This window comes from Sciurus vulgaris (assembly GCF_902686455.1).
Source record: "Sciurus vulgaris genome assembly, chromosome: 4".
In the NCBI taxonomy this organism is placed as follows: domain Eukaryota; kingdom Metazoa; phylum Chordata; class Mammalia; order Rodentia; family Sciuridae; genus Sciurus; species Sciurus vulgaris.
The window spans coordinates 55,929,585-55,953,986 of NC_136464.1; the positions used below are offsets into that span (position 1 = coordinate 55,929,585).

Consider the following 24,402-nt stretch of genomic DNA (forward strand, 5'->3'; position numbering starts at 1 on the left):
CTCCCTGTCTCTAAAAACAAAACACTGAGCTGGGCGTGGTGGTGCACACCTATGGCTCTGGAGGCCGAGACAAGAGGATTCCAAGTTTGAGGCTACCCTCAGCAACTTGGCAAAGCCCTAAGCAACTTAGCAAGACCCTGTCTCAAAACAAAAAATAAAAAAGGGCTGAGGATGTGGTTGGGGGGTTAAGCGTCTCTGAGTTCAATCCCCGGTACCCAAAAATAAATCGAAAAACACTGAAGGGGACTGGGTTTGGTTTAGCAGCGGAGCGCTTGCCTAGCATGCTGGAGGCCCTGGGTTTCATCCCTAGCACTGCAAAAACCAAAAACAAACAAAAACAACTCTGGAAAGGGAGACTACTTTGGCTTCGGTCACAGTAGGTTAAACCACAAATCCCAGGTGGGAGCGGGTCCTCAGCGGAGATGAAAGCTTACGTGTATTAAAGCTTCTACTGCCTGAAAACACAAAGGATTTAACCCTAAACAAAGAAGCTGGTGAGCATTCCACTCTGGACGGCTCAAGAAATTTCACTTAGATGAGGAAAACGTGAAAGCCCACGTGCTGGTGGTGTAAGGAACAACACCTACGCTATGTCTGCCAGCCCAGAGAGCCCCACGCATCACGGCGCTCACCAAAGAGCCCAGGGCGCGACCTGCCCTCCAGGGATGCTGTGCGTCCCACGACCCACGGAGAGCTCAGAACCCCGTAGGAAGCGGTCAGAATTCCGTGTCTTTTTTTTTGCGGGGGCGGGGGGGTGGTACCAGGTTTGAACTCTGGGGCACTGACCACTGAGCCACACCCCCAGCCCCATGCGGTATTTTATTGAGAGACAGGGTCCCACTGAATTGCTTAGCGCCTGGCTAAGCTGCTGAGGCAGGAGGCTCTGAGATCAAAGCCGCCTCAGCAACTTCGTGAGCGGCTGGGTGTACAGGCCTGCGCCACACCGCCTGGCCATGCTAATTTTTTTTTCCCCTTTGCCAAATCATAGGAAGGAGCGGTGAGATCTGAGGAGTTCCGGGTAGGAGGGTAGGACTGGGGTTGGGGAGTGAGAAAATGGGAATGAGCACGGCTTGGAGGGAAGGTTCCAGAGGAGGAGGGCCCACCTGCCATCAGACCTCGAAACTGAGGGTCACGTTCTTTTGGGCGAGCATGATTGCAGCCTGGAGACCAAGAGAGAAGACGCCGTGATGGGCCCCTCCTCGTCTCGGGCAGAGACTGTCCACAGCCTCTTCTCAGCCCACAGAGCACTTTGTGGCCTTTGAAATCTGCACCCTGAATGAGAGGTCGTGGTGGCTTTGCAATTAAAATGATAATCGCTGCTGGTGCGGTCGGTCCTTCAACCATGAGCCTTAGAAATAGGCTTCGGCCTCTGAGATGCGCCCCATTGTTCCTGCCGACGGGCTCAGCAGAGCCTGGTCTGGTCTGGGGCAGTCAGTCGATTCCGTCCTGACACAGTGGCTGGAACTTCCTGGGTTCAGCAGGTGCTGGGGTGGGAGCGGCAAGGTGCAGCCCCTAGGAAGTGAAGGTGGCGGAGGGGACCCAGACTGCCCAGGGAAAGGCTCTTGTGCTGGATGCGGGATCTGTTTTATTTTTGGCGCGGTCTCAGGTTCCTAAATGTTTTAGAGATGGGGATTTTCCAGGTAACTGAATGTTCTGGTTTGTTGGCAGTTAAGCAGAGAACCGCATCTCTGAATGTTGGAAAGCTTAGCATATTGACAACTGAATGAGACTCCGTTTCCTTCTATTGACTGAGCCCATTTCTCTGCTTTACAAAGAACCTGCCAGCAGGTAGGAAGGACTTGAGGCTGGCTCCCGTTCGATTGATATGGATGGGGGGCTGAGATGGTTGGCACAGTACCTCCCATGGACTTTCTTCATTCAAAAAACAAAAACAAAGCAAAACACAGTCGGGCACAGTGGCAAACGCCTGCAATCCCAGTAGCTCAAGAGGCCGAGGCAGGAGATTCACGAGTTCAAAGTCAGCTCCAGCAATTAAATGAGGCCCTAAGCAATTTAGTGAGACCTCGTCTCTAAATAAAATACAAAAAAGGGCTGGGGATGTGGCTCAGTGGTTAAATAGCCCTATGTTCAATCCCTGGTACCAAAAACAAAACTTAACAAAACAAATAAACACCCCCACTTCATCCTGACATAAAGATGTGGTGGTTTTTACTTAATTCTCTGCTGTTTCTGCCTGTATGCAGAGTTCTAGCAAAATGAGGTGCAGTGCGCAGACTCAGTGTGGCCCCATGCCCCCTCTACCTCCTGGTGTTCGCACCCCTGTACAATCCCCTCACCCAGGGTGGGCTTCCAACCAAGAACATAAAGCCAAGCTGACAGGTTTGAAGAGCACATGCACATCACTGCGATCATGTCACCAAAGACATGGCAGGCTTCTTGCTGGCCTCCTTTTCTCCTATGCTGGCTTTGAGGAGGTAGGTGCTGTGTTGGGGAACCCCATGTGGCAAGGCCCTGCAGGTGACCCTGAGTTGCTGAGGCTTGTCTCCTGCAGGAAGCTGAAGCTCTCGGAACACAACCACAAGGCACTGAATTCTGCCAACAATCTGGGCAGGTTTGGAAATTGCCCTTCTCCTGAGGGGTTTCAGATGAGACCGAAGCCCTGGCTGACACCCCGATTGCAGCCTCCAGGGAATTTAATCAGAAGACTCAGCCACAGACTCCTGGCCTGCTGGCAGAGATGGTGAACTGGTCCGTGTGTCGTTCCAGAAACACTCAGCTGCTGGCATTTTCTCACACAGGGTTTCCGGGAGCTGGGCTCGCAAGCAGGGCCTTCCTGCCTCAACTGACACGGCTATGAAAACAAGGATAGCTGATGACCATGCTTCCCCCAACTTGCAGTCACCATGACAATGCCCGTGGCCCACACAGTGAGGGGCTGAGCTTGCTGAGCACACCTGCCCCTCCGGCCTGCCCTCCCCAAACCCTCAACCGAAATGGGGATCTTTCCAAGTGGTGTGCACTGATTTCAAGAAACTGGACTTGGTTTAAGTGCCTTGCAGATCTATCACCCCGCTCAGCCTGGGCCTCTGCACTGCGCAGTGGAGGGGTGGTGGAAGGGCCAGCTAACACTCTTGGAAGAGGGGCAGTCAGCACCTGAGATTGACTTTGACCAGAGGCGGAAGGGAAGGTAAAGTGCTTGCCTGACCAACTGTTCTGAACGTGGGGCTCCCCAGGGCTTCTCGGGAGATGTCCACGTGCCTGAGCAGCAGCTGTTGCGCTGCGAAGCCATGGCGTGCGCTCAGGGGTCCCGCAGCTGGCATTTGCTCTCTGTTGCTGCCTCACTTCCCCGGGATTGCACTGCTTCTGAAGCCTTTCTAAGAAATAGCCAACAATGCTGTCCCCGCGTTCCCGTTCTGAAGACCCAGCACTGCCCTCCCGGGTTCATCTCATTTGCTTCTCATTACTTTCTCCAGGAACGGAAAGACCGCTGAGTACCGGTTCAGACACACCGTAAAGGGAGGCTGTCCCGCCCCGCCAAAACACTCCCGAGTGCCCAGCTGCTTTGGGGGCTGCGGGCAGGGATTTATGTGATGCAATGCTTTGGAAAATTCCTACAGAGCCCACCACCACTTCAGCCTCATTCCTGAGAGCTCCCTCAGAAGGTGGTCTTTATTTACCCCACCAGGCATGGGTGGACACCTTCACCTCTACCTAGTGGACACCAGGAGCCCAAAGGGGAGCCCCAGCCTTGGAGGAGTGGAGGGCTGTGAAGATCACTGGGGCAACGGCCCTGGGACCCCTGCATGTGATGGTGGAGGGTATGCTTTGTACCACCCCTGGGGCCACCAGTCCTATGGACAGTGCCATAAATGGAGTCTCTCAGAGTTGTCCAAAAGCAGCACTATTATATAGCCACCCAAACCCTGCAGGTCAGGCGGGCCTCCTAGGAATGCAGGATGGAAGACCATGATTCACGAGGAGGTTGGGCAGAGGCAGTCTGAAATAAGGCCTCCCCAGCAGGTCTCTCAGCCCCAGCTGCTGGGGACCAGCAGGAGCCTAGGTTGCCAGCCATAGCTGGGTGTCTGCTGTCCATCCAAACAGCATCTCTTCCTTTGTTCACTGAAGGGGGCCACGACCCTGTGAGGCAGCACTCTGCAGGTCCGTGGGTAGAGGGAACACAGAAGCAGTCATGTCTGATCGCTCTCAGGGAGTCTGGTGCTAACCCAGAGCTGAGACACAGTGACACCAGGTGACGGAGAGAGGAGGAGCCTCCAGGGGGCTCACCCAGGGTTCCCTGCGTGGCAGCTGGGAATATTGGGGGAAGCGTGCCTCACAGACATAGGAGGTGGGGTGCAGGCCTCCCAACAGGAGGGGAGCGGCCTGGCGGGGCATGGAGGGTGCTGCTTCCACACGGGACTCCCACTGCACTCCTTCCTGGAAGCTGACCTCAGGGGCTCTACTCTCACCAGAGGGAACCTGCTGGGCTGAGGCAGGGCGCCTGTGTTGTCTGTTTCCATCCAGTCCACACGCAATGGGGGATAGACAGAACTCCAGGAGGCCACGTCTCCCTCCCCAGGGCACTAAGGCAAGAGGCGTGCATCAGTCATCACTGTGAACTCTGAAACTCAACGTGGGCGAGGCCCAGCTGAGGAACCAAGAGGAATGTTCCACTGAATGCCTGCTGGGATCCCCAGCCCATGGCGGTTTCCCCTGGTTATCGCCACCCTGTAAGTACCTGTGGCTGGGAGAGGCTCCCCACTCAGCTTCTGGTAGATGGAACATCATCCCTGGGCCCCTGTTGGGGGACCTGGGTAGGGACAGAAAAGCCCTGCAGAACATTCCAGAGGCAGCTCGCTCAAGGCCTGCACAGAACCCACCAGGTGCTCTTCCCACAGCCTGTGAGGGAGCAGCGAAGCAGGACTGGCCCCTGGTCAGCAGGCGGTGCATGTCACAGAGGTACACACCTGGTGACTGCTGCAGGTGACATCCTGGTGGGATGTCTGATGCAGGAGGGTGGAGGCTGCAGGAGGACACTTGCTGAGTCACTCTACAAACACAAGAGCCACTCTCTCCTGGGCTGCCTGCTCCTCGGCTGCACGAGACCAGACTCCACCACTGGGACCACCGTGTGTCACCGATGGGCTCCAAGGGCTCACAGGCATCCTGCCTCCCCAGCAGCAAACAGGGACCAGCCCAGGGACCCGAGGTCTATCAGTGCAAGTCACATTGCTCTTGGTGTGGGCGGCATCCACCCTGTGCCCCAGCCGGCAGTGCCGGGCTCGAGGTCTCTCCCTGCTGTCTGGACAAGAGTGAGGGCAGGTGGTGACTCTCTCTGCTCCCAAACCCGCTCCCGTTCCCCAGGGCGCTTCCACCGGCCTAGGGATCTGAGCAGAGTTAAAAAGATAAACATTTCAACAATCAGGGAAAAGCCCGCGCCCCACCTCCATGGGCTACTGGGGACCGAGGGACACGGTCAGCGGCTGAGCAGACACCAGGTTAGAAAGGACAGCATGGGCTGGCGGTGGAACTCGGCGGTGGAGCGAGTGCCTGGTGTCCATGACATCATGGATTCGATTCCCAGCACTGGCAGGAAAAAAAAAAAAAACAAGAGGACAGTGTGTTTGGGCAGCCCTGGGCAGGCTTCCCGGCGTCTCTCGCAGCTCTGCAAGACCCCGCAAATCCCCAGGGGTGGGCTGGGGCTCCAAACCCAGGCTGCGGACAGACCCTGGCCCGGGGTGCTGGCTACCTGCAGCCCCAGAGGGCCGGCGAGCGTGGCCGTGCCCTGCTGGCCAGGACACAGGGCACCCGGTTCACACGCAGTGGTGATACGGAAGTCACTGTCATCTTCTGCGCTCTGACCCAGGGCGTGAACACCAGGAAAGCAGAGAGACGCTCTTCAGGTGCCACTCAGGAACCCAGCCGGGCCAGCCGTCCGGGGTGCCGCCCACTTTCCCACAGGGAGCTCTGCCTGGCTGAGCGGCTCCATGCTAAGCGGCTCTTCTGGAAGAATCTGATTCCGGGCTCAGATGAGTCCAGGTAAAGAGGTTTCCTGGGCAGGGAGGCCCCGAAACGAGCCCTTGGCCATTCGTCTCTGGCAGGCGCTGGTGCAGCGTCCGCTCCCCGGAATGCCACTTGGGCACTTTGAAATAAGTGCAACAAATTAAGTCACGAGCTGTGGCGGACCCGGGCCAGGCGGCTTTGTGCAGCCCCCACCGCCAGCCGGGGCGGCAGAGGCAGCTGGGCTCCTGCGAGCGAGAAAAAGCGATTCCAGCCTGGGGGTGGCAGCTCAAGGCAGCCGAGCGTTACCTGGATCACAGGGGCATGAAATTAGCAGCAGCAAGCAGGCTGGAGCCAAGAATAGTTTGCAGAGTTGCCACCTTCAGATAGCTGAATTCTGTGGCCTGCGACGTGCAGGGAGGTATCCTCGCCCAGGACCCCGCGAGAATCTATCCCAGGCAGGCCGAAAGGTGAGCTCCCTAAGGGGAGGTGGGCGTGTCCTTTTGGTGGGCTCCTAGGCCCTGTGCTTGGGGCATCCATGCAGGAAAGGAGGGGACAGTGGCTGAGGGCGTGGAGCAGCAGGAAGGGGCAGCGCTGTCTCCAGGGGCCACACGGAGCCCAGGTCCAGAGAGACTGCATGGAGAGGCCAGGGTCCTGAGGGCAGAACAAGGCTGGGGACGGAATCAGACAGGGAAGCCTGGAAAGACTATGGCTGTGCAGACTGAATCAATGCTGCCACCCTGAGGACAGGGAGCCCCCATCAGGCATCTGTACGCATCTGTAAGCAACATTAGCCCTCTGTCCCTCGGTCTCTCAGGGTGTCTCCAGGCCTGGCCTCACTGGGGTTACTGAAATCTTGCTCTCGCTGGGTGCAATGGCACATGCTTGTAATTCTAGGGGCTTAGGAGGCTGGGACAGGAGGATTGCAAGTTTGAGGCCAGCCTCAGTGACTTAGGCCCTAAGCAACTTAGCAAGACCCCATCTCAAAATAAAAAAGTAAAAAGGACGGGGGATGTGGCTCGGTGGTTAAACACCCTGGGTTCAATACCTAGTATTATAAATTTAAAAAAAAAAAAAAATCTTGGCTCTCTAAGAGTTCAGAGGCCCTCCCATCATTCTGGAATCCCTGCCAGATGACAAAGTTCCTGAGGCCTCTGGAAGGAGCTTCCCCACCTTCCCTGTTGGTGTGTTTGGAGGGCACTTCTCCCTTCTGCAAGGCTCCTTCTCCAGCCTTGGGGGACCTCCCAGGGACCACAGGCCGGATTCTCACACTCACCTCACCCTCTTGCTCCTTCACTGCCGCTCGCTCCTCCGTCAGCCAGGAGGCACTCTACGGCCTCCCCGTGGTTACAAAGAAATGCACTTGGACTCTGCTGTCCGGCAACCCACCCTGGTCTCGTTCCTCACACTCCTGATGGTGCCTGCCACTCATCTGTTTGGGGTGAGCAGTGCTCTCCACATCCCGGTCCACCCAGAACCTGGGGGTGTGACCTGATTTGGAAACAGGGTCTTTGCAGATATGGTCAAGGTTGAGGCCAGCATGGAGGAGGTGAGCCCCAAAACCAAGGATGGCATCGATGGGATAGGGAGGCACACAGATGACCGGGGATGAAAGGAGGAAGAGGCTGGCGAGTCGCTACCACGGGAGCCCCGGAGGCTAGAAGCAGCAGGGCCTGTTTCCAGCCTCCCAGTTGTGATACTTCGCCGTGGCAGCCACCAGGAAGTCCTAGAGCTTCCCTCCGGCATCCACTCCCAGAGGAACAGGGCAGGAGGCCGAGAGGGGAGGCTAAGCGGGGTCTTGGGTGGCAGATGGAAGAGGGGCTTTTGTGTCAGAAGGTAGCAGGGAAGGTTCCGGAATGGCCAACAGGTACCGTCAGTGCTGAGCACAAAAGAGTCACCCATGGAGTGACAGGAAGGAGTGGGCAGGACAGGAAAAGCTGTCACAGGGCTGCTTGTTCACACAGTGAACAAGCGTGCTGTGTTCAAGCCGCCACAGGGGTGAGTCTGGGTACTGGACAGGGAGAGAGGTGCCGAGGCACCGAGTCTGGGCCAGGGCAGGCCCGGGTGTCCCGCTGTCACAGAATTTGGATTTTATTCTAAGTGGGATGCCACTGCAGGATTCTAACAGTTAAGAAGCTTGGTCCTGGCACATTCACTGAGGTCCCCAGACTGCTGTCCTGAGCTCTCTACACATTAAAGGGTTCAATGCACCCCTTCCAGGGAAGATTTGTGTTCCAGATGAAAAAACCAACGCTCAGAGAGGTCAGGCAACTTGCCCAGTTACACAGCTCAAATCCAGCCCTCTGCCCCCAGAGCGTGGGCCCCGTGTCTAGCGCAGTGTAAGGCCTCTCTATTTAGCAGCTCACTTCCACAGCTCCGTGGAGAATCGATGGGCGGTTCCACCAAGCGAGGCGGTGTGGTCAGAGAGGCTGAGGCTGAGGCTGAGGCTGACTATGGAGGGAGAAAGAGAGGGATTTGAGACATTTCTGAAGTTCAATCGACAGGATTTGCTGAAGGACTGCATGTGGGGGTGGAAGGACCGAGGGAAGAAGGGATAACACCAAAGCTTCCGGCTTGATGGGCTCTTGGGGCAGGGTGTGCTGTGGATGGGGCAGGGAGGAGCAGTCCATGCCAGGCGCCACCCCAGACACGGGCCGAGGCACACAGTACTCCCACCACCCCGTCTCGCCTCCAACCCCAAGAGCCCTGGCCAACACTCAGGATGGAGTCCCCCTCCCACAAAACTTTCTGCACTCACTGGGTATGTTCCAGGCACGCGGGACTCCGCCTAGATCCTGCCTTTGTGGAACCTCTCATGCAGTGCAGGGCACCGCCGGCGAATGTGGGATGAAAACTAACAGATGATCCGTCAGGCGCGATAAAGGTCACAAAGAGAAATTAAGCCGGGCAGCACCTCTGTGACCCACCGGGGCTCACCAGCGTGGGGACCATCCGTAAGAGAAACCAGTCAGAGGTGGGCAAAGGCCTGTCCCCGGGTCAAATCTGGCCCCCACCTTTCCTGTAAGTACGGGGACTCCGTCACACCCACTGGGTCACACGCTGTCAAGGCACCTTTCGCTCTGAAAGGGCAGAGCTGAGCAGCTGCCACCGTGGAGTCCCCAAAGCCTAAAATATTTGCCCTCTGGCCCTTGGCAGACCAGACGGCTAGCCTAGACATCAGCGAGTGTGAAAGGCAGTCAGAAATGAATGCCAGCTCTCCTGAGTCCCAGGGTCTCCCCACCCTGCAGGGGAGAGGACAACAGTAGCACTGCCACCAACCTCAGACCCCCTCTGCTGTCGAAGCCACCCAACAAGGGACAAGTGGCTTCTCTGACTGCCACGCTCCTATTCCCCCCACTGTGTCCTCAGAGGGGCAGAGGAAGGGCTCACAGACAGACAGAGGGAAGGGTCAGAGACACCAGGACCTGGGAAGTCCACACGGGTGACCCTGAGCCCCCGCAGGATGCGTGACCCAAGGCTCCGTTACTGCTGATGCCCTGATGGCCTGTCCTCCTTCCTCTTCTGCAGCCTGATTTCTGCCACATGACCAGGGAAAGAAGGAAGAAGGCTGAGAAAACTCCCCACCCACCACCCACCAGCCCAGGTCTGACCAGGCCGTTTCTGCAGCCCCAGAAGCCCTGGGAGCAGCGTCACAGACGCGAGGGCTGTGCTTGCCACATGGGGGTGATCTGGAAGTGGTCAGGGGTGCTCCAGCTGTCCTCCACAGGAGGAAACCCAGGAGAAACCTCAGGAGGGGGAGGGGCCCTTGGCTGGCTGCGGTGGGCACTTCCTCCTCCTCCAGCAATGGGTTTCCCCTGCCGAGAGGTAAGCATGGGCCAGGGCCACAGGCTGCTGCAGACACACACGCCCACACCCACCGCACACGCAGAGGACTGGCTGGAATCCAGCAGAGCCCCTGCAACAAGCACCGCCATCCCGCAGGACCCTCCCTAGACCACGGCTGCCCTTAGTGAAGGGGCCGCCCCGAGGCATCTCTGACACAGACGCTCATCCGGGTTCTGCTCTCTGGCTGCTCGTGATGATCAATCACATTAAAAAGACACTGGAACTCCCAGGCCCAGGCCATCTTCTAATGTGTGGGGGAAATCGCCTCTGGATTCTAAGGACACCTGCAGGAAAGACACCAAATCGAAGGCAGAGAAGGAGAGATTGATGGCCCTGGAGGGCCCGGGGGCACATAGGTGGGGGAGGGGTGTGCTCAAGGAGGGAGGAAATCAAGAGAGCTAGAGCCCGCGAGGCCACCAAAGTCAGGACCCACAGGCTGTCAAGCCAGGCCCGTTCCCTGCCTCTGCAGGATGTGGCGAGAGCTAAAAACAGAAGAAAAAGCCGTCACAGGTGTAGTTACTGGGACTGGCATGTCAGCTGATCTGCAGGTCGTCAGAGAGTGGACGAGGGAATGAAAAAAATGACTCGCTTTTGGTTCTGATTTTAAAAAATGATCTAGAGCAGCCCGGACTGGGTGTCTGGTGGGGGACGGGTGCTGCCACCTGGCGGCTGCCACCCATGCCCTGTGGCAGGAAGCCTGGAGTCCCCCCACCCCACCTTGCCCCCGACAGTCCCTGCCATCTCCTTTCCTGTGGTGACAGCCCCCAACCCCAACCCCGCGGCTCCCGCAACACCCCGCCTTAATGCATCTCGATGGGGGAGGGGATATTTCACCCAGCACCAATTTGGAATTTGGCTCTTAAAAAATGGATTGCCAGGGTGGGAAGGGTAGGGGAAAGGAAAAATAACAGATTGAGACAAACATCATTACCCTGTGTACATGTATGATTACACAAATGGTGTGACTCTACTTCTGTACAACCAAGAAATAAGTTTCACCCCATTCGTTTACAATGAATCAAACTAAATAAATTATTTTAAAAAAATGGAATGCTAGCCAGGCATGGCACTGCCCACCTGGAATCCCAGCTACTTGGGAGGTTGAGGCAGGACGATCACAAGTTCTAGTCCAGCCTGGGTAAGTTAGTGAGACCCTGTCTCAAAATCATAAAAAGGGCTTGGAGGTAGCTCTGAGGTAGAGCACGCGGGGTCCGATGGCCAGTACCGCCAAAAAATAGGTTTGTTGGGGGGGTGGATTACGAAGACCTGTCCTGCTGGGTTACCAAGAGGAAATCTGTGTCGCACCCCCGCCAGCACGGTGGGACCCCAACACGGCAGCTGCCGCAGCTTGCCTCACACCATCTTCTCATATCAACCCTTGTGCGCTGATGCCCTGGTTTTTGGCCCTGGGCCAACAGGCCTGCGCTAGGTTTATTTGTGGTTCTCATTCCAGAGAACAGAGAACAGAGAGCCGGCAAGCAGCAAGTTCTCTAAACCATCCCCGAACTGTTCCAGGCAGCAGGAAGTGAGCTTGCCACAGGAGGTGACCTTGAAAGGGACATCACTGAGGTGGGGGCTTCTGTTCACACATTCCTACGGGGTCAACTCCCCAACAAATGCTATCCATCCCAGCAAAATATTGAAATTACCAAAAACCATGGAGACCCTCAGCTGATGGAGCTGCAGGTGGTAGCTAGAGGCAGATCCAGCTGACTTCCCCCATCCCTTTCCCCCAAACTGGCCCTCAGGACACTGGGCAGACCAGCCGCCTCTTGCAGGGAAATTGGGAAAGGGGGAGAAGCACCGGGAGGCGGAGGCAGGAATGAGGAATGAGGCAAAGAAAAATAGCCCAGAAAACGCAGAGACACCCCAGCACGCCTGTTCCCAGCTCCGGCCCATGAATCGAGGGGTGACAGGTCTCTCATCTCTGATGCCAAGAGCCAGGAGCTCGGGGCAGCCACAGGTACTCCATCCGCACCTGCCAGCGCCTGGAAACAGGCAATAAAGCATCTAGCAGGGCTGGAATGCTAAGTGCCTGCAGCTGGGAAGGGACTACCCAGGAGCGCCTCTCTCTGCCAAGAGCCCACACTCTTCCCAGAGACCCCTGCGTTCGCTCACCCTCCCACAGCAGCCTGCGCCCAGGGGTAGGGGTGGCAAGACAGGCAGGGACCCTTTGGAGGAAGCTCAGCGGGCTGCATCACCTACTGAGGTCAGCGGAAGGCTGGGATGTGGGAGTCCCCATTAAATATGAGGATCATAAAGCACTCGGCTAAGCTGGCACCCGTGGAGATGCACCTGGGCCACGTGCAGCTCAGAAGTGTGGGCCCCCGGCCCTGGGGGACTTGCACGAACCATAGTTATACAGCACCTGGGAGAGTGGCCAGGCCTGTCCTAACACCCAGGAATGGGCTTATTCCACATGACCCTAACATCTGGTTCTTTTTTTTTTTTTTTTTTAAACCAGGGATTGAACCCAGGAGCGCTTAACCACTAAGCCAACATCCCCAGCCCTTTTTTGTATTTTCTTTAGAGACGGGTCTCACTGAGTGGCTCAGAGCCTCCCTAAGTTGCTGAGGCTGGCTTTGAACTTGCAATCCTCCTACTTCAGTCTCCGTAGCCTCTGGGATTGCAGGCATGCACCACTGCACCTGAACATATGATTCTTTTACACACCAGGAAAACGAGGTGTCAGACTCAGAACCAGGGCCACTAACTGGCCAGTGCTACTCAAAAGTCAGAGTACCTGCCAGTCACCTGGGAGTCTTAGAAACAAGTGGGTCCTGACTCTGGGTCTTGGATGGGGCTGGAGGCTGCATTACCTACAAGCCCCCTGAGCCACTGGTCTCAGGACCACCGGGAATGAAGCTGCACGCCACCCGCTCCCTTGCCGGGGGCTCTTCAGCTGCACAAACAGGCTCAGACCCACTGTTGAATTCTTAGGTTCACAGAAGAGGCCCCCCAGGAGTCACAGCCATGGGGAGTGGAGGGGTCGGGTGGGTGAATGAACTCTTGGAAAATACCACAGCTCAGATGAATTCAAGCAGGATCCCCAGGCTGGGCCATTGGTATTTTATGAAACGTTCCCTGGTGATCCAGGTGTGCAGCAGCTGCACTAAGGCCCTGAGAGACGGAGAGATGCCCTTTCAATGTGTCACATTCATGCCCACAAAGCTGGGGAAGGTTCTGGTGTTAGGTCAAGGATGTGAAGGTGCTTTCAGAGAAGGAGCGGACAGTCACCTCCTGGGCAGGGTGAGGGGTAGGGCTGGCTCTGCTGGTGTGCCCTCCTGTCCCTGAGGGCTGCCCTAGAGGAGAGGCATAGCCACGCCCTGCCACACCCCAACACCTTCAGAGCCTGCTTCGCTTCTCCACCCACGCATTTGAGCAAATATCCCCTACCCTTGAAGTCCCCTCTTAGTCATCTTCCATCCACTGACCCCTCCCTCTGCTCCTTGGCTATAAATACACCTGTCCTTGTCAGAGTAAGTCCCATCTCTGTCCCCTATTGGAAGTCGTTCTCACTGTTTTAGCAAGTGTCAGTCATTTTTTTTCTTTAACACTCCTCCCCTGCTGATCTGCACCCCCACCAACCCTGAAAAACCACGGGCATAGTGTGCAGTCCTGGGTTGGGAGGGAGGGGCTCAGTGCCACTGTCAATCAAACAATTCAGACACCTCACCTTGAGGCTCCAGGCCTGGGCCACATGGCCCCTGCTGCACACCCTGCACAGCTAACCCCAACACCAGATGGCTCCTCACACCTGTGAACTTTCTCTTGGCCGAGCTGTTAGTTCCACCTGCAGTGTCTCCTCAGATCCACCCTGATCACAGCAATCTCTCCCTTGGGGCCCAGACTTCTTGTCCCCAAGGCTTGTAGATATAGTCCTCATTGCTTCTATTCACACTGCATTGCCAGAACTCAGTCACATGACCATGCCTGCTGCAATGGAGGCTGGGAAATGTAGTTATTTTTTGTTTTGTTTTGTTTTTGATGCTGCAATGGAACCCAGGGCCTCAAGCATACTAAGCACATGCTTTACCACTGACCTACACCCCCGCCCTGAAATAGTCTTTTAAATGCAGCCTTTCGAGTGTCTCCCAAGGCCGCTGTGATGAAATGTAACCCCCAATATGAGGTATTAAGAGGGTGGAAACTTAATTAGAATACGGTATGTAGAGAGGACACCTCTGAGAGATAAGGAGGGCTAAGTAAGCATTAGAGTGAACCTCCATCACCGAATCTTGATTGCTTTTTAAGAAGAGACCAGACTGACACACACTCACGCTCCCTGTCTCTTGCTGAGTGATGCCCTGCCCCACCTCTGCCAGCAAGGCCACAGGAGATGCAGCCTCTCTGCTCTGGACCTCCAGAGCCATGAACCAAAATAATCCTACTTTCTTCATAACCCACCCAGTCGGTGCCACTGTTTTAATGGGACAGAGATTGGGCTATGAGACCAACCTGCCATTTCCATGGAACCATGATTTTCTGGGATGAATCTACATTTAAAGACATTTCATAGCTCAGAGTGTAGCTCCACAGTAGAACCTGTGCTTAGCATAAGCCAAGATCCGAGGTTCAAGTCCCAGCAACAAAAAGACCAAACAAGTAAAAAAAATAAGACATCTTCCAGCCTCCACTGCAGCAAGTGCAATCACGTGACAAGAGTTCAGCCCAATGCAGTGTAAACAGAAGCAATGTGTGATTTCCAGGAAGTGCTCTTACAAGCAGCATGCATTCCTTCTTTTCCTCTTCTTCCTTCCTATTAATGTGACGACTGGAGCTCCAATAGCCTTCTTGGACCATGAGGTAACCTTGGACATGAGCGCTACACATGGTCAAACAACTGGATTCCTGACACCACAGAACAACACACAAGCCTTAGGCTGCACCCACAACCCCAGACTTCAATATATGAGAGAAAAATGACATTCCGCCTTGTCAAAATTCTCTTCGGGAATTTTCTGTAACTTACCACTGAACTTAATGCTATTCGATCCACACCTTCAAACTCCCAGAGGCATGGACTTTGGATTCTGGGGTTTACCAGACTACACTGGACAGAGTCATCGCTGCCTCCGCGTCCCAAGTTAAAGAGGAAGCAAACCGAACGCAGGAATTGTGTCTCATCCATCTCCATCTTCCCCGCCACCTGAAGCTTGAAGTGCCACGCAAACCAGGTCAGCACTGACTGGAATGCGTCCCCCTACATTCCACACAGCGTCCACAGCCACATCCACACACCCAGCATGCTGCAGATGGCCCTGCCACGGCACACCAGGGCCCAGCGCCCCAGGCTCAGGGAGAGCCTCCTCCTTACCAGGATGTCGGCGTCCTGGGGGTCCTTCCCTGTGGCTGGGCTGGAGCAGTTGCGCAATTTGAATGCCCAGTACTCCTTGGCAGTGACAAAGAAGTTCCATGGCAGCAGACTGCCGATGCCCAGGCAGAAGAAGATAATGTAGGCGGCGTTAAAGCGGTCCTCAGGCCTCTGCAGGCCGGGGCCCGGGCAGTCCAGTCCGGGCAGTGCCTCAGGCTCAGCCCCGAGCGAGCTGGTCACAGGTCTGTATGTGGAGTTGGAGCTGTGACACTCGGCGTCCTCTGAGCCAATGGCCACTGTTGGAGCAGGGAAGGACACAGGGTCGGTGAGGCGACACGGAGGCTGGGCTCAGGTGGGGGCCTGCCCGCCCTGCAAAACAATTACATCCCTGTGCTGGGGCTCAAGGCCCCCAGAGCTCGGCTGGACAGCTTCATGTTAAAGGATGGAGAAAGAGGAAAATCAGACAGTCTGACTTGGAGAAGGACAGGGTGTCAGAACTGTAAATGACCTCGGGGGTCACCCTGACCACACACAAGGACACAGGTAGCAGGCAAGGTCAGGTGTCAAACACTGTGGTAGAGTGGGGCCCATGACAAGCACGCTGGACCGGCAAGCTGGGCTAACAGCATTCTAGTATCTATGCAGCATCAAAAAAGGAGTTGGGACCCTGCATGGACAAAGAATGTTCTCTAAACTCTTTTCAACTTTATGCCCAAACAGGAAGGAGCGGGAGAGCATGTAGGATATGCAATTTGTATAAAAAGGTGTGTGCAAAATAATGCACACACCTAGGCATTTGTGCATGCGTGGGATGTTTCTGGAAGAAAGGGAACGAAACTCCAAATAGCAGCTGTCTCTGCAGAGGGAGATGGACAAGGATGGAGGACTTCATTCTTATTCATTTTTTGGTGCCTTTTGAACTTTAAACTGTGTGACTTTATTGACTGTTCAAAAATAAATTTAAACTATAAATAAAAATAAAGTCATCTGAGCCGGCTGTGGTGGCGCACGCCTATAATCCCAGCAGCTCAGGAAGCTGAGGCAGGAGGATAGAGTTCAGAGCCAGACTCAGCAACTTAGCGAGGTTCTGACAACTTGGAGAGACCCTGTCTCTAAATAAAATTAAAAAAGAGCTGGGGATGTGGTTCAGTGGTTAAGTGCCCTGGGTTTAATCCCTGATGCAAAATAAACAAAGTCATAAATGATATATTTTTGAAAAAAACTAAACAGGATGTCTAGACCTGCCTTCAGAAGCCTGTGTAACCTGATAGTCCACTCCTCATTTCATTTGTGGAGACAGGGGCCCAAAGCACAGAAGGTCACAGACTAGGAAAAGGGCCAGGGTGGAGGATCCCAGCTCCTGCCTGGGGTAGCACTCTGTTCACACATCCTGCCAGGAGACAGCCATGCCCAAGCTGTGGTAGTACCAAAAACAACACCTTGGGCATGGTACCAGCCTCTGAGCCTTCCCACGTGCAAAGCCAGGGAAGCTTCTTTACAATGGCCCTGAATTGTGACTGGCTGGCAATGGCTGGCACCAAGAAGCAGCTATTGAACAAACAGCAGCATCCTCTCTGGCATCCTGGGCTTGTCACCTGTCTGGCTGGCTGCAAAGTGGCATCCCACTTCCATGTTCTAGCTGGCACTGAGGATGTGCGAGTAGCTTGATAAATGGGAAACAAATAACGCAGAGAATAACTCAGTCTGGGGTCCTTTCCACAGCAGCGTCCTCTCCACCCTATAAATCAATACAGAAAGGAAACTTGGCTTGCAGAGTAGCTGAGCCTGACTTAGGAGCATGGATCCAGGAAGAGGGCCACCTTGCTGCCCTGGCTGACTGGGAGCGTGCCCCAAAATGGACATAGAGCTTTATCCAGCATCTCGGGAGAATCTCATGGCATCCCTTGGAATTAGGCAGGGCCTAATTTGCCCCTTCTACACGTGGAAAACCGGAAGCTCTGAAGACTTGCTTTTTCCTACTTCCAAAGAGAAAGCATTCCCCTGATAGCTAAAATTAAGTCCTATACTCACACACGCCAAGGTCATGGCTAGCACGTGAGCTCGCCAACAGCTGAATATGTTAGGTCCTACTCTAAGACTCATTCCACAGATGAGGGGTCTGAGGCTCAGAAAGTTTGAGTAGCTTGCCCAAGGTCACACAGCTACCAGATGGCAATAGTGAAGTCACATGTCAAGCAGCCTAGAGTCCAGGCCAGACTTCTGGGCTTCCCTGGGAGGGAATGTGAACCTGTGTCTGCTAGTTCCAAGTTCAAACCTCCTTCCTGAAGGCCTTGCAGCCGTTGAATTGGGAACAAGGCAAAGGGAGTGACCTGTGTGGGCACAGTATCAACATCTACTGAATGATGGGGCTGTGCACAGCCAGGATAGCGCCCCCTACCGGGCAGAATGTACCCTGGAGCAGGCAGCCTGCCCAATGTAGGCACGGGGCATCTGTCAGCAAGTCTATTTGGCTCTCCCTTGGTTGAGCAAGCCCCTCCCATCCAGGGTGTGTATGTACTCACACACAAGCTCACACTATCGCACACTTAAAATTGGTGTTAAAGAAGGTGCAAAGTGGCTGGGGATGTGGCTCAGTGGTAGAGCACTTGCCTAGCGTGAGAGAGGCCTGGGGTTCAATCCCCAGCAATGAAAAAAAAAAAAAAAAAGTCATTATAATCCATAGAAGTCAACCAGATGTTCCACCCAGAAAGGCTGGAAAGGGCCAGCAGTTGGGTCGCTCAGGCCCACACTGGGCCCACCCCTTCTCAGCTCAGCATCTATTTGTCCAGGGCCATTCAGCCTTGACCAAGCTTCTGAAGGAGGCAGGGATTTTCTCTAACCCGGGTCACAGGCCAGGGCACTGGAGTGCGCAAGGTCTTATTACTTTTTATAAAAGCTAGCGGCTGGCTTTGGGATTTAAAAAGAAAGACAAAGAAAAGCAAGGAAACGACCAAGGTCCTCAGGTTAGGAGCTGGCCCTGCTCCCTCCCTGGGGGGCAGGGGTGAGGGCAGCCCCTGCACCCAGCAGCAGAAACATGGGGTCTGAGGCTGCTGAGCTGGGAAGCCTGGGTGTCCTGCGGTACCGTCAAGGTTCCCAACTCTGGCTAAGTCGATTTGCCTGTGGGACTCGATTTCCTCCCTGGGGAAACAGGTCAAGGGGCTGGACAGCTAATTGGGAAGCACATCCCAGCGGCCCTGGCAGAACAGCTTTGCGGCTGTGGGTCCCCAGCCCAGGCAGGCCCCCAGAGCCAGACACCTCTGGATCCTTTGGGTTGCCTGGTCCACACTCAGGTCCCCGTACCCAGGCGGTGAGGTACAGGCTCAGGGCGGAGGAGGGCGAGAATCTGGGGGAAAGAAGATGGAAATCCAGAGAGGAGAGGAGGATGCAGAGCCGGGAAGCGAGGCGGGACGCGCGGAGGTGAAGGCGAGAGGCGCCGACCGAAGGGGCCGCGAGGGGGTCGGAGCGCGCTGGGCTGAGAGCGCGAACGCGGGCGCAATCGGGGGCCAGAGGAGCTCGTCCCAGGCCAGGCCCAGTCGCTGCCCGGCCTCGGCCGCACTTACTGTCGCCGCCGCCGCCGCCGCCGCCTCCCGGCCGCACGGCCACTGTGACTCGGGCTCCGCGGGCCGCAGGCCCGGCTCCTCCTCCTGCCCCGCCCGCCCGCCCGCCGGCGCCGGCGCTTCCCGGTTCGCAGACTCGCTCTTGGGCTTTGTCTCCGCCCTGCGTCCCGTGAGCCCCGCCCTCCACCCACCGCCCGGCCCATTTCGCAGGTAGAGAAAGCGAGGCTGAGAGAGGCAAAGCACTGGTCACGCCCGCGTAGCCAGCCTAGCGTCTCAGCCCTGCGCCCAGGACCTGCAAGAGCTCACCTCGCCCCCACACTCCAGCATAGGACCCCAACCTTCCCTGATCCCCCCACCTCTGGGCGGGCCCCATCCCCAGACTGAACTTGGCCTCCCTAGCTAGGCAGAGGTTTCCAGCAGACCCAGAGCTTGAAGCATGGCTGGTGCTAGTCAGCAAGTCCCACCCTCACGCCCTGGCCCCTGCCCGCTGGGTGTAACCAGGCGCAAGCGTGTGCATTCCAAACGCAGAGGCTGCACAAGTTAAATTGACTATTTGGAGGTCTTGGGAATTGCGACTTGGGAAACAGATTCAGACAACCCTAGGTAGTGCTCCAAAGAAGGCAGGGCACGTGGGAGCTTTCCTGAGTTAACAAGACTGGTTTTTGTTTTTCGGGGTTTTTTTTTTTTTTTTATTTTTTTATTTTTTGGTACAGGGTTTGAACCCCAGGGGCCCTTAACCACTGAGCCACATTCCCAGTCCTTTTTTTTTTTTTTTTTTTTTTTTTTTTTGAGACAGGAGCTTGCTCAATTGCTGAGGTTGGTCTTGAACTTGGAATCCTCCTGCCTCAGCCTCTCAGATTTTAACAGGGGTCCACTTTATGCTTTCAATATAGCCCTTGCTGCCTGGCCACTGCAACTTATTTTTAAAAGGACTCGTTTTTCTCTTCCTCTCTCCCTCCTCCTAATCTCTCCCCCTTCCTAATCTCAGGGGAAACAGGATTACCTTTCTTCCCCATCCCAGGCAGAGTACCTGTCCTTGAGCACAGCCGCCATAGGAACAAGTAATCCAGACTTTAGGGATGGCACCAGAAGAACAATTGTGAACAGAGAACTGTGGAATGCGGCTTTTGATTCACCTCTTTTAAAGCCCCCTGTTCCCCTTGAGGAGCAGAATCACAGCCTCTGGAGTCTCTGGTGCTTCTCCTTTGCTAGCAAAGCAATATAACTTCTTTTTTCTCAAAACTGTGTCCTCATTATTGGATTGGCACCCAGGACAAGGACTGAGCTTTTGGAAACATTTTTACTAGGCAGACTTTGTAGCTGATGGATTCCAGGGCAGGGATCAGGGAGGTGGGGACCTGGGGAGACTACGGGCAGTCTCGGGGCTGACTGGGCGAAGTATTTGTAAATGGTGGATCGCTGGGCACCCACCCTCCATCTTTATTTATACTGGGGATTGAACCCAGGGGTGCTTAACCACTGAGCCACATCACCAGCCCTGTTTATTTTTATTTTGAGACAGAGTCTCACTAAGTTGTTGAGACCCTGGCTAAGTTGTTGAGACTGACTTTGGCCTTGTGATGAGTCCCCTGCCTCCTGCCTCGGCCTCCCCAGCTGCTGGGATTTCACCACCCCCCCTGATGCCATCTTTATTCTCAAGCATGTGTGAAGACGAATACAGAGTAGGAAGGAGAAGGGAAAGAAGTAAGGGAGAAAGAAGAGGAAACGTCCGTCTGTCCGCCCCAAGCACTGTCCACTATGCTGGTGTTTTATAATTCCCAGGCTTCAACAAGCGTCCTGTCTCTCCTTGATTTGGGAATGCCCTGAACTGTTCTGAGCGCTGGACAGAAGCCATCTTGCTAATCCAGAAAGACCTGCTCCTACCCCCAGGGAGCCAGTGAACGTGACACCAGGGGCTGCCAGGCAGGGCCACTCAGGAGGTCTCCGGCCTGGTAGACAGAACCAGGCTTTGTAAACAGGTGACCCTGGGCTTGGGTGTCGCCTGGGTGTCCCTAGGAAGGCAAACCTGTTTCCTGTCTGTAAAGGGTGGATAATGTGAACCTAATAGCCTGCGAGGCACAGAGCAGGTGCCTGGTAAATAGTACTGGTGCCCTTTCAGGGAGCTTGAGGCTGCTCTCGGGGCCATGCCACAACTACCCAAATGGTGATGTGACAGCCCCAGTGGTCACACTGATATCTGTATCAGATGACAGATCAGCAAGGGGAAAGCGTAGCAGGTTCATTTAACTGAAGTTTTATGGGACCTTTAGGAAAGAAGACCCAGAGACCCGAGAACGCCGTCTGTTGTCAATCTCAGTCTCCACAAGCCTGGCGCGCTGTGTAGAAAGACAACCAATCAATAAAAACACTCAGGGCCAGCCCTGCCCTGCAACGTCTGCGGCGTTCCTTCCTTTAAGAGGGCCTTCAAGAGAGGAGAGAGTGCTGTGACTGGCTTTGGAGGGAGGGGCTCTAGTTTCTGTGACCCAGGGCGGTGGGAAAGAGGAAGACAGAAGGATCAGAGGGACCTTGCTTCTGAGCTGCTCCTCAGGCCTTCCGGCATCCTTTATTTTTTTATTTTTTGGTACCAGGGATTGAACCCAGGGGTACTCAACCACTGAGCCACACCCCCAGCACTTTTTCATATTTTATTTAGAGATAGGGTCTCCCTAAATTGCTTAGGGCTTCACTAAGTTGCTGAGACTGGCTTTGAACTTGTCATCCTCCTGCCTCAGCCTCCTGAGCTACTGGGATCCACATCCTTTAGTTCAAAATGACAGCATACCAACTTCTCTACCCCTGTACTTGGGGTACAGCTCTGCCCCCCAGGGAACCATCTCACTGCATCTCAGGGCCCCACATGGTGGGCCCTGTTGACTGCCCCATTTTCTTTATGAGGAAATTGGGGTTCAGAGAAGTTAGTGGCGTTCTCAGAGTCACACAGCCGGGAAGCAGCAGAATCAAGGTTCACATTGATGCATTTCTGCCTCCAGAACCCAGCCGGGGTTCCTGGAAGTGTCTGGGTCTCTTCCTCCAAGTCCGGAGCCCTGCCAGCTCCCCTCTCCTTCCTAACCTGGAGTCTGCTCACCTGCAGGCTCTTAAACAGTTGAGTTGTGAGGAGCCTGCGTGTTTTACTTGGATCCTCACGGCAGGTGGTTTGAATCCCCTGCGCCTCCAGCGCCACCTGCAGCCAGCCTAGGGGAAGACAGCCCGGGAATCTGGTTTTGCTGGTCGATGCTGCCATCTTGTGGCACTGTTCTGTCACTGCAATGCTCAGGCTGAACTGGTTCATTGGGGTCTTTCTTTCCAGGGTTCCTGGGTCCCAAGCAGGATACAGGTCCTGGGAGGTAACATATCACCCATAACTGCTCACTCATAATTCCCACATCACCAATTCTACCCCCACTCTGACTCTAATCACTTCTCTTTGCTGCTTGCTAGTTAAACAGCTCCTTAGGAAAGTTCCAGACCTCCTGGGAACTCCAGCCCTTGGCCCTTCTGAGGCCCCTCCACCCACCAGGCACCTCTTTCCTTCCATCCTGAGCCAGCTTAGAGCCATAGTCATCTTGTCAGCGAAGTCCCGGCAGTTCCTAAGCTCTTACCACATGGCCCCTGGTGGCTCTGTGGACCACCCGCGATGGACACACCCTGGCCAATGTGTCTTTCTGGAGTCACCAGCAGGCCAATGGTTCTACTGGAATTCACAGTTTCCAGAGAGAGATGGGCCTCCAGGGCTCCCAGTGAGCTCCCCGCGCCCGTCCCCTGCCCTGCCCCCTCCCATGCTCTCCATGAGAACTGGACATGCCTTCCTCCTCTACTTGCCGACCCCCGAGATGCTCTGGCCTCCTGCCTCCTACTTCACAGAGATGACGGAGCCACAGTTAGCCGTCGTCCCACTCCTCGGCTCTGCCTCTGCCTCCGTCCACCCCTGCTTCTCTCTTCTTTAGTTTTGACGGGGAAGCTGCCCGCTCTCGCTAAGGCTGCCCCTCTCCTAGGCTCCAGAAGCCTCCCACCTGCTCAAGGGCCTTCCGGAACCTGGACTCTTGCTCTGACTTAACGCTATTGAATGCTTCTCACTGTTTCTTTGGTTGTCTTGGATCGCGGCTTTCTGCGCGCGAATCTGTGTAGATTCATGGATGGTCACAAGGTGATCACCACCCACCCCAGCGGCTCCTCCATTCTGGTCACCGTGGCTCAAAACCAGGAGCCGGAAATGCAGCAGCTGATGTGAACCACGTATGAGGCTGCGGATGCCGTGGCCAGGGATCGGGCAGGACACGATGCCATGTCTCGTCTCTGCCTTGGTGTCTGAGGCCTCACCGAGAAGCTCAAAGGCTGGGTTCTGGGGTCACCTGAGCTTCCTCACTTACCTGTGTCTGGGTGACACTGCCGTTGGCTGGAACCTCAGGTGGAATTATTGGCCACAATGTGTGGCTTTTCTATGTGCCGCTCAGGCCTCCTCCCACCATGGTAATGGGTTCTGAGTGCGAGTGTCCCTAGAGAATGAGGAGGAGATCCTGGGCGCCCCCACCTCCCTAGGACTGGAGAGCGAACCCAGAGGCACTTTCCCACTGAGCCACACCCCAGCCTTTTATATGTTTTTATTCTGAGACAGGCCCTTGCTGGATTGTTGGGTCGGGCCTTGAACTTGCTATCCTCCGACCTCAGCCTCCCGAGTCACTGGGATCACAGGCGTGCGCCAAGGCACAGGGGCAGAGATTCATGCAGTTTTTAGGATCTGATCTTAGAAGTCACACAAAGTCTCTTCCACAGGACCCAGTGGGTCCAGGAGTCACAGAGGTCCTCCTGGGTTCCAGGGGGAACAAACGAACTTCACCTCATGATGAGGATTAGTGGGAAGAAGGGCCTGTCAGAAGGGTGATACTGTTGCAATTGTATTTGGAAGATAGAACCTGTCATGATCACATGATCTTTTATTCTCTATTCTGTCAGTATCATAAATTTATACATTTTTGCCCAAGTGTTTATTTTTCTAATTGCAATTTAGTTACACTATCTTTATTTTGGATAGTGTTACTATGACGTCTTTTTAAGATCCTTTTAATTTTATCAGATGTCCTTATATGTAAACTGTGTTTCTTATAAGTGTTTTTTTTTTAGTCCATTCTGAATCTTTACCTTTTACTTGGAGTCTTTTGTCTATTTACATTTCTAAAAAACTTGTTATAGAAATTTTTATTTCTATAACTTTTTATTTATTGATTTACTTTTTTTTATTTATATGTAGTACTGAGACTCAGACCCAGTGCCTCACATGTGCTAGGCAAGCACTCTACCACTGAGCCACATCCCCAGCCCTATTTCATATTTTATTTAGAAACAGGGTCTCACTGAGTTGCTTAGTGCCTCCTTTTTCTGAGGTTTCTTTGAACTCACGATCCTCCTGCCTAAGCCTCCTGAGACGCTGGGGTATAGGCATATGCCACTGAGCCTGGCCATTTACATTTAGTACAATTATTAGTAGACAGATAAATATTTGAGTTTAACTCCAGTGTTGTTGTTGTTGTTGTTGTTGTTGTTGTTTTCCCATTAGCACAAATGGTCCATGCTCCTTTTCTTCCTTTCTTTTCTTTCTTTCTTTCTTTTTTTTGTTGAGGGCAGGGATTTGATTAATTGAAAAAACTATTCATTTTTCATATTTTCCTGTTTAATATTGTTATGTTTACCCACACATGATCTACTAGAGTCTAATAGCACTGAGCAAGTTTC

General features: G+C 54.5%; 1 protein-coding gene across 3 annotated transcripts in view; it reads right to left on the reverse strand.

The window, feature by feature from the left end:
* SLC29A3 (solute carrier family 29 member 3) overlaps positions 1 to 18,813 on the reverse strand; it is a 33,705-nt gene extending 14,892 nt beyond the window's left edge. The window contains exons 1-2 of one of the 3 annotated variants that reach the window (XM_079135801.1): positions 18,679 to 18,813; positions 15,122 to 15,414 (exon numbers count right to left, since the gene is read on the reverse strand). In XM_079135801.1, coding sequence (XP_078991927.1) covers positions 15,122 to 15,414; position 18,679 — 294 coding nt within the window. In that variant the 5' untranslated portion in view covers positions 18,680 to 18,813. Of the gene's footprint in view, positions 1 to 1,115; positions 1,560 to 15,121; positions 15,415 to 16,713; positions 17,605 to 18,678 lie in introns of those variants that run through there. The other 2 variants (XM_079135800.1, XM_079135802.1) reach the window with 2 other exon arrangements.
* Positions 18,814 to 24,402: the final 5,589 nt, after the last annotated feature.